The 9,568-nt window shown below is 37.2% G+C and overlaps 1 protein-coding gene across 1 annotated transcript in view; it reads right to left on the bottom strand.

Moving 5' to 3' along the window:
• The window catches only part of LOC105157648 (golgin candidate 5), a gene marked incomplete in the record, with an annotated part of 11,410 nt that extends 2,289 nt beyond the window's left edge, over nucleotides 1–9,121 (bottom strand). Inside the window, 13 exon segments of the mRNA XM_020692771.1 lie at nucleotides 914–1,132; nucleotides 1,211–1,309; nucleotides 1,388–1,453; nucleotides 1,542–1,625; nucleotides 1,716–1,775; nucleotides 1,854–2,138; nucleotides 2,817–2,864; nucleotides 2,967–3,028; nucleotides 4,218–4,332; nucleotides 5,306–5,380; nucleotides 6,451–6,522; nucleotides 7,100–8,040; nucleotides 8,553–9,121. Of these exon segments, the coding sequence (XP_020548430.1) occupies nucleotides 914–1,132; nucleotides 1,211–1,309; nucleotides 1,388–1,453; nucleotides 1,542–1,625; nucleotides 1,716–1,775; nucleotides 1,854–2,138; nucleotides 2,817–2,864; nucleotides 2,967–3,028; nucleotides 4,218–4,332; nucleotides 5,306–5,380; nucleotides 6,451–6,522; nucleotides 7,100–8,040; nucleotides 8,553–8,709 (2,283 nt within the window).

Genomic DNA, 9,568 nt, shown 5'->3' with positions numbered 1-9,568 from the left:
TAGTTCCTGTTAAATAAAACAAGCTTATTCAGTAAACCAGTACATGGTGAACGATAATCTGAGCTAATAATCATGAGAAAAAACCCTGCAATAGAAAAATTATACTTCATCAAGCATGTAAGAAGTACCATTCTCATTATTGGAGTTACACAACGAATACAGAGTACGTAGTCAAGTAAAAAGCTTGTACAACCTGAAGCCTACTGCTTTTGATGGTTAGATGGAACATAATGCTTATAGCGACACCAATGTATTTTCTTACTTTTACTTCTTCACAAGTTGTTTTATGTGAATATCTATTGATAGGGTCAGTGAGGTTCCATCAATGGAAGTTGAGGTTGAACAATACTTAAGAATTCATCAAGCATGTGAATTGCATTAAAAATAGAACTTGCATCATAACTTGTTAGTTCCAGTTCAATAATATATAATAGAGTAACTAAGCTAGTAGATTTTCAATTAACATCAATCACTAATTGAAACACTAGAAATATTATATATGTCAACATACAGTTTCTAGCAGCCATGCGATGCTGTTATACGTTGAGTTGTCAAAAGTCAACCAAGTTATAACCACACATGATAAACTATGTTTAGAAGTAAAATTTTAGTGGAAACAGTGTTCTGGCCCGAATGATCAAGGGGCTCGAACATGCTTAAAAGAAAACAAAGGATCAAGAAAGCATTCTTTCACCAGCAGCCAGATCACATCGTACTTTGGAGATTCTTCGAACCTTAGGGATTTTAAAAAATATTCAACATGTGAACACTCCAAAAAGAAGTTAACAGATTCGACTTGGAAGAGTAAAGAAGCAGCAAAAGATAGTCATTGAACAAATCGCAGTATCTAGATTGTATGATCAACATTATATAAAGCAGTTTTGGCACATATCAGAAGAAATATAAAATGAACCTGTTGCAGAAGTTCCTGATGTGTCCGTGCTTCATGCAATTCCTCCTTGTGCTTTCTTTTGAGTTCCCTAATTTCTTCTTCTAGCTGATTCACATGACCTTCTTGAGTGTCGGCTTCCTCCTTCAAAGCAAGATATTCCTGTCTGTTTTCTGCTGCCCTCTGTCTCTCCTTTTCCAGAGATTTTGTTAGCTGTGTCTGCTCAGCCCTAAGGCATGATATCTGCAAAACTTTCCTAACATAAGCAAATCATCAATAAAGCTTATCTCAACAACTAATATATGAACCTAGGAAAAAAACCTGAGCTTCAAGAACATTTATTCGAGATAGAGTTTGCATTAAACGCTCAGTTATAGAACGCTCCTTTTCCTCTGCAGCTGCAGCTTTGGCCTCTGCTTCCTGCATGTTAAATGAATATTGTATTTGGATATCCCAAATGTAAAATAACAAGCAGCCAGAACAAGTTTCTCTAGAAACCTGAAGTCGTGAGTTTAGAGATCTTTCAACAGCAGCCCAAGCTTCAGCCCTTCTAGCAGCTGTTTCCTGAAAATAATAGGTTAAGCAATAAAGAGGTTAAAACAAGGCATGCAAGTGTAATCATCTAAAAGACCAAGTGATCACAAAGTAAAACCTGCATTGCTTCAATCTGCCTTAAAAGAGGCCTTGTAGAATCAGGAACTTGGGTTATTAACTCCTCGCATCTACGCTCACTTGCCTAGGGATGAGTGATTCTGTATGAGGTTACAGACATCCATATACATGTCTTCAAACAAAAAGATATTGCATCTGGAAAAGCTAAACTTACTTGATATCGCTTTTGAAGATCCTCAATGTCCCTGCGAAGCATATCTTCTCTAAAAACTGCCTGCACCAATATGAAGACAACAGCCAATGTAAGAGTTAATAAATGAGCTAGTATTCTCAAAGCATTCCAGATATTAACCTGCTGCTCCCTTCTGCTCAGAGTTTGCCTTAGTTCTTCAAGTGTTTGAACTAGCATACTCTCACGGTCCTCAGCCTCTCTCAGACGACTTTCCAGTTCAGTTCTTGCTTCAGTGTTTGCACGTGCCTCTGCTAATGCTTCAGCTTCCTTCGCTGCATTCAGAGCATTTGTATAGTATTCCTTTTGAGTTGCAAGTTCAGCTTGGTGTTTTTCTACAGTTTCTTGAAGCAACTTTTCAGTTTCTGTCTTATCTCTTTTTATGCTCTCTACTTTACTCTCTTCAGCCTGGAGATGACACATCAAAATCCATGGGTGATTCTAATGAGAAAGATACATACAATATATAAACACTACATACATGAAGCACTAAAGGAAAAGCAGGGAGAAAGAAACACGATCATGCACCGAAAGCTCAAAGTAAATTTGCAATATTACCATTAAAAGTTCATGTGACATGATATAGGAGGATACGAGCAAGCAAAAGAACACACTAACGCTATGGATGTCCGTATCATAATCAAGACAGAAAAAGATGCACTTTTTATTCTTCTTACTACTATTTTGAAAGAAATCAACATTCCACAAGGCAAGTGATCCAAGGTTACATGGCAATCAGGATGTGACTTAAGTATATTGCTACTATTTGCATTACAGAAATCTTAGCTAATCTAATGCGACGAGTAACAAAGAGAAAAGTCATACGCAAACAACAATTTTTATGGGCTTGTTGAGAGACTGATTATCTCATGCAATATGGGTCTAGCTCTCACTGTGAAAACAAAAATGCTGGTGGACCTAAACTAGTCACCCCAAATGCACAAAAATTACTCTAGGCAGAGTACATAAGAAAACTAATTGTGTTGGAAGATAAATAAATTAGGGAAAGGCTCAATGTCTGGTATAAATGTGTTATCATGCTAAAACTAGCTGTTACTGAATAAAACAGTACAGAAGAAAACCTGCCTGTAGCTTTGTAAGCAATGCTTTCTTCTCTTCCTCAAGCTCTCTGATCTAGCTTTCAAGAAAATACAGGGAAATACATATTAGGCTCCTCATGTTAATAGTTTAGAAGAAAGACGGGAATATATAAAAACTGATCCTAGATATACATACTTGTGCCCTTAACTTTCTTATCTGAGATTCTTGCACAGCTTGCTTTTTTGACAGCTCTTCACCTGGAGAATATAAGAAGCATGATGAAACTAGTATTAGTATTTGAATACCAGCATCAGTCCAAAAATAATTGGAAGATGTATACAAGTCAGCGCACATACATGCAAATATATAAGTCAGCACAGAACTATATTGAACGTATTTCTCAGAAACTTATAACTCTCATTTAGCAAGAACTTCTTACCACAACGAGAGAAGGGAAGAAAAAATCTACTTCCAGCCATTTCATCCAGCAAAAGTATGTGCATGTAAGTCACCTTAATTCTTTGTAAGCCCTCGTCCTACATCGGTTGTGAGAGTGTACACTATGTCTAGTTTATACGCCTCAAAAACTCCTACCTATAAACATTAATTTTAGCAACTTGGGCCAATTGCTTAGGGCCAAACTATAAATTTACAAGGCAAGAAGCCCAGGTCCTTGGGTCCCTACAGATGGACCAAGCTACCCATGTCGTGATGTCTACTCAGGTAACCTGGACTAGTGGCTGAACCATGAACTGCAACAAAGATAACATTTTTCTGAAGGGAAAGATAGTAACAGCTTATCCAACATAATGCATGTGAAAACTCTTCTACTGGTGAGGCCCTGGAAGCTCTGACTCTAACCTGGTCATCAGTTTCAATCTAACTCTTCTTAGTCATACCTGCCTAAGCACTGCTCTCAAATCTAACTTCTTAGAAATTTAGGAAACTCACAACAATAAACCATGTGTGATGCCCTGCAGTAAAAGGAACTAACAATAAAACCATTTAAGCTGCAGCACCTAGAATGTAAAGAAAAAAGAAAAGAAAAGAACAGTATTGAATTCTTAGACAGTTACAAGGAATAATATTGGACAACTTAAGCAACCATTACACCTGCCAAAAAGACTCATTGAATTCTGATTATTATTCAAAAATAAAAAAATTGCTCGCACAGAATGGCCATAAAACTTGGGAAGAGGAAAAGGGGCCTAAGCACAGAACCTTTCCTGCCAGCCAATCGGGCCAAATTTTTTTTACCTATAATAAAGCAAATCATCTAGTTCCAATCCTCCCTTAGATACTTTCATAGACAACAATAGATACCTTGTCTATAATTATAACCCGTTCTACATTTCTAGCAACACCGGAAGACTTTTAAGACAGTTAAAACTTCTGGATCAAAATGTTGGAACTCATTTTCAACCCAGCTCATATAGATGTTCACACCTTCGGCCATCACTTGGCTGATTATTTCATCCTTTTCCTTCAAAAGAGCCGCAGCATCACTTTTCTTACTCTGTTCTCTACGCAGTGTATCCCTTTCCTTAGTAAGAGCATAAACCTGAAAGACAGCTAGTCAACCACTCAAGTCCGTATTACAACATGAATAAATCAGAAAAAGTAAATGGCACTTAAAATCTATGCAGGGCACATAGACCAACTAGACATCACTTGAGGTCAAGAAAAGGTGAGTAATTTGGCAAGGATGCAGAGTAAATGCAAGTATATGTGCTAACGAAATGAAGGTGCTCAAGTCGGCTCTCATCACGCATGTACCAAATAAGGTGTGGTTTCATAATGAAAACTTTAGCCATCCTTGGTCACGTACACGAGAATAACAAAAAAACCCTATGGGAAACAACACATGCTGAGACTGTATACAGGAGTTCATAAGTTTTTTACATAATTAAGTTTGTACATTGCTAATTGACATTTGAAAACATCAAAATGTTTAAATAAATTTTCAGTTTATAAATCAGGCTGTCCCTAGTAGAAAACAAGAAGTTTATAGATGCATAAAAAATAAGTTACACTGAACATAGGACAAATCATCCCCCAACAAGAGAAAAGTGAAGCAAAAGATACACAACAACCATTCAAATAAACTAACTTCTCCAAAAAATCAGTCAAAGTATGAACTTGCAGTCCATTCACCATACATGTGCTATCAAGTGTCTGAAAACAATGGATAAATAAAAAGGATTCAAATCAGCATTTAGAATGGCATGCATTGATGCATTAACAGATTAGCCTATTTGAGAAATAAACAGAGAAACAATTTCAAGCACATCAGAAAGTTGAAAATTTGAGCTGGTACACAGGCAGACTAGGTACACCAAAGCTAATTACTATTTACTACTCAAATGAAGCAAATCCAATATAATAAGAGTAATGAGTACTTCAAACCTATTTATATCTCAAATATGTGAACACTGTGACTACAGTAAGAATTTCCAAGGTCATACAAGGCATGCCATAGCAATAGCATTGTGCCAACATGAAATCAAACAAGAAATAGCACCTGCTAGGTATACCTTTCTCTCAAGTGCTGCCACCCTCTGATGATACTCTTCTCGTAGAGATTCAATGTCAGCTTCACTTGTTTTTCTCTGCAATAAACCAGTTAGTCATGATTTTTTTATATGTCTACACACATACTTGTTATGTATGCATTCAAACTTAGCACGTATAATAGTGCGCATAGATGCACATATGTATGTCAGGACAGAAGATTGGCTCACAGCACATAACAGCAAAAAAATGCTCATTTATCGGTGGAGAGAAAGAAAGATTTTTGCAGGATATGTTAGAAGCTGGAATTAAAAGAGCTAACAAAATGCAATAACTTGTGACAAAGAGGTTCAAAGATTGTTAAAATAATACTAACTCGCAGCATACACAGCTAACTACATCATGGCATCTGAAACTACAGCAGGCTTCCAGTTTCATGATTACACATATATTTCACTCTTTCGTATTAGTTTTTATCCCATATTTGCCTCACATGGACTAATTTTACTCATTACTGAAGATACTAAAAGTTCCACATCAGCCAAGCTGCTCTTCTTTTAGGTATTATTATGTTCTTAACCTTGTTTTTACTAGATGGATTCAATTCAAACATAATTATACATTTTGACTCTGAAGATCATTATTTCCACAAAAAAGTCCTGTGCTCGGACCAGCACCCTTTATTTCATACCAGAGAACAACTAATATGATATTACTTGCAGGACATAAAAAGAATGGATAGTAGAAACATACTCATCTGCGCATGTAAGAACTTGCATCTGAACTAAGAAATAGGAGTAGAGTAAAGCTAACAGTACACGCTCATTCTCCCCCTACAAACTCAAATATCAAATCCTAGCTAGCAACAGAAAATTCATTGAATGAAACTGCAAAATGGAAAATTCATGTCAAGCAGAAAGAAAGCAAGAAGGCCCTGGCATCACATCTTTTTGGTCACCATGAGCAACATCAAATAGAATGAGGGGAAATGATAGAATCTTATCACTGTTTTCTGCACCTATTTTGTAAGCACCACGAGAAAGAATGAGTAAAACAGTCTTGTTCAATAACATAAAGGAATGATGGAGAGAGCAACACAGAGACAGGAAAAAACGAACCTAAGTAGGAAATCCAAAATCCCAGCTATAAGAATAGAGTATTTACTCACCCTCAGATCATCAATTACAGCTTTTAGCTGCTCATTTTCATTCATCAACTTTGCAATTTCATCAGCCTTGGCCTGAGAGGAAATAATTAAAAAATTCAGATTGACACTTTTTATTTCTTTTAGGGGAGAAAAGGAAAATCAAGTAAGCTTGTGAGGTGGATAGAAACTTAACAAGTTAACTGTATCAAGTATTAAGTTGGATGTAGAGATAAACTTGCATCCCACTGGGTGCTATTGATGACATACAGTTCCATGTGTCTGCCTATCCAAAGAGACGTGATATGGCAATCAATAATTGGAGAAACAATTGGTAGTTTACCAGCTTCCCGCTGAAGATCACCCTTCTAGCACATCCCAATTAACTCAGTAACAAATCTAATATTGGGAAACTTATTGAATTGATCTAACTCTTTACTAGCACTTCTCGATGCATCCCATTACATTAAATTAAGTCCAGAACAATTTCACCTCGCATGAAGATCAGACCCAAACAACAGATAAGAGATTATAGTCTTATCAGTTACAGTATTTTCTTCATTAAGAAAACTTTCATTTATTTTATTTAGCTTGTGATATCATCATTCTTGTAGGAAAATCCAGTAGTGGCATATGAAGCATGTATCATTCCAAGAATAAAATGACTTAATACCTGAGCTTGTCTAGCAGCTCCTTGCAATGCAGTTTCCAACATTTTCATTTCCTTCTTCACTCTCTCCAATTCAGCCACAGAATCTGTAACATCAGACGAGTTTGTCATGGCACTCAGACGTTGTTCTTTTGCATCACTGTCATCATCTGAGTGCTGCTTCAGCTGAACTGATTCAGCAATGGTTGAATCCTGATGTGCAACCAAATCAGAGGCTGCTTCTGAAGCTTCAATGTCGTTAGTATGTAAAGTGGGCAAGTTTTCTCTGGACTTGTCTTCAGCATCTCCAGTCTTATGAGAAGAATCAGGAATGAATGACTCTACGCTTTCATCTTGGCCATCAGATGATGCATCTGGAGCTTGAGCTTGAAAAGCTTCTTTGACTTCTACTTCATGTTCCTTCTGTTCATGTATACTCTCAGGCAAACCAGTAGCATCATCCTTTCTAGGCATGGAAGCACTAACTTCCACTTGACCCATATGACTTGTCAATTCTGGTTGTATTGACTCCAACAATGTGGGCAGTGCTTCTTCTGACCTCTCCTCTTGAAGATTGTTTACAGATTCTGTTTGAGCAACCTGCATAGGTTTTTGTTCAGATACTTCAAGAGGAATCGAAGGTGAAACCAACTCAGTTTCACTGTGGGCAGCAGCTTTATCTTCTGGCTCCCCACTGCTATCTTGTATTTCCTCTGTAGATCTTGTCTCTGCATCTTCCTTTTCTACCTTTCCACTGGCTTCCTCTTCATATGAGATTTCTTCACTTGCATGATTGGCTGAACTATCATTCTTAACTGGTTCTTCCTTTACAGGTGATGTAGGCTTTGAGGAATTAGGCTTTTCAGATGATTCAACAGTACCCTCCTCACCTTTCTGCCCCATAAATCCCATGATGGGTTCAAACAAGGCCTTCCGGTCTGTAGCTGATGGCCATAACCCAGATGCTGTTAAGAAGAAACCATTCATTTTTATGGTTGGTTGATGATCACAACCCACAATCAGCAGATAGAATTATCACACGAGAACTTTACTACTTTAGTTACCTGGAATTATATTTGATAAAACCTTCATATGCATAAAGTTGATTATTGCATAAGAACTCCTACTTCACTAGTAGCATCATGCCTAACACCTAGACTCGCCAAACTTTTGGAATGTGTCATATTTCAGGAAAGCCACATAACCTTGATGTTCTAACTAACCTCATTTCAATGTAATATGAAAAATGCTGTCAATCCAAAATTATTATCTGAACTATTATCTAGCTTATATACAACAGCAAATCTTATGCGAATTCACAAAGATATGAATTTCTTACTTTTTTTAATTTCAAATTCACCATTCTCAGAAAATTAAAAACAATTACAAACTGAGCCACATTAACCATACCTACAGTAAATTAACAATAAAACTGAACTAATCCAATCTAAAGTTTCTCAAACGAAACAACACATACCTTCACTACTGCTACCAGTAGCATCCGACTTCTCCTCGAGGCCAAGGGCACTATCAAAATTCTTCTCGATATTTTTAACACTCTCACTCAGCTTATTCACCGCCCCAGCAAAATCCGGGAAATTCCCCAAAGAGACTTTCCCACTAAACCACGCCATATCTTCAATCAAGCACCTTGATCTAGCACTCCCGATATCACATTCACATCACTAAATGTCCAAAGTCCACCATATCACTAAAAACCCACAATCACACCTCAACACACGCCAAATTAAGCTAATCTCCGCAACAATAATTAAAACAACGATTCTAAAATTCGGAATACGAGATTTGAGTTGAGAATGGACTGTAGATTCGGCCCCCTGGGAATCCGCTGAACATCAACTGCAATTGAAAGGGATCGAACCGGAGCTGGGAACTGGAATTGCAGAGAAGTCGGAGTGGGAAAGAACACTGCAGAAGGTTGATCTGATTTGCCTAGTTGGGTATTTGGGTTCCACCGTTGGCTCCAAGGGCGCTCCGAATAGCTGTTGCCGGGCCCACCGTTTTAACCCGGGAAACGCATCGAGTGGAAAAAGTAGTCAATACGAGGTCGTTTGTATAGACCTAATTACATTTGTATTTTTTTTACTTCCCCAAAACTGAATAGTTGTAACTTTAGTAGGGTAAATTACATTTTTAGCCCCTATGTTTTAAGTTAAAAATTAATTTTGGTATATAAATTTTTTAAGGCGTAATTTTAGTTCATAATCTTTTCAAAATGCTATAATTTTAGTTCATGTCGAAATTAGAGGTAAAATTATCAGAATATGAAGAAGACAATTTGTCTGACTTTGTCTCTTTCCCAATTTTTTTATTATGCAACAATCACAGTTTGCTACCCCACTACCACCATTTGAGAGTCCATCCCACCACGGTCATTTTGTACCCTACCCATCACCAATCAACCCATATCAGTGACTTCTTGATATTCTCCCCTCCGTGAAATCCTTTGCGCAATCCCTTTTCTTCTCCTCG

This window comes from Sesamum indicum, linkage group LG3, assembly GCF_000512975.1.
Source record: "Sesamum indicum cultivar Zhongzhi No. 13 linkage group LG3, S_indicum_v1.0, whole genome shotgun sequence".
Lineage (NCBI taxonomy): Eukaryota > Viridiplantae > Streptophyta > Magnoliopsida > Lamiales > Pedaliaceae > Sesamum > Sesamum indicum.
This window is presented reverse-complemented; position numbering and strand designations above follow the sequence as displayed.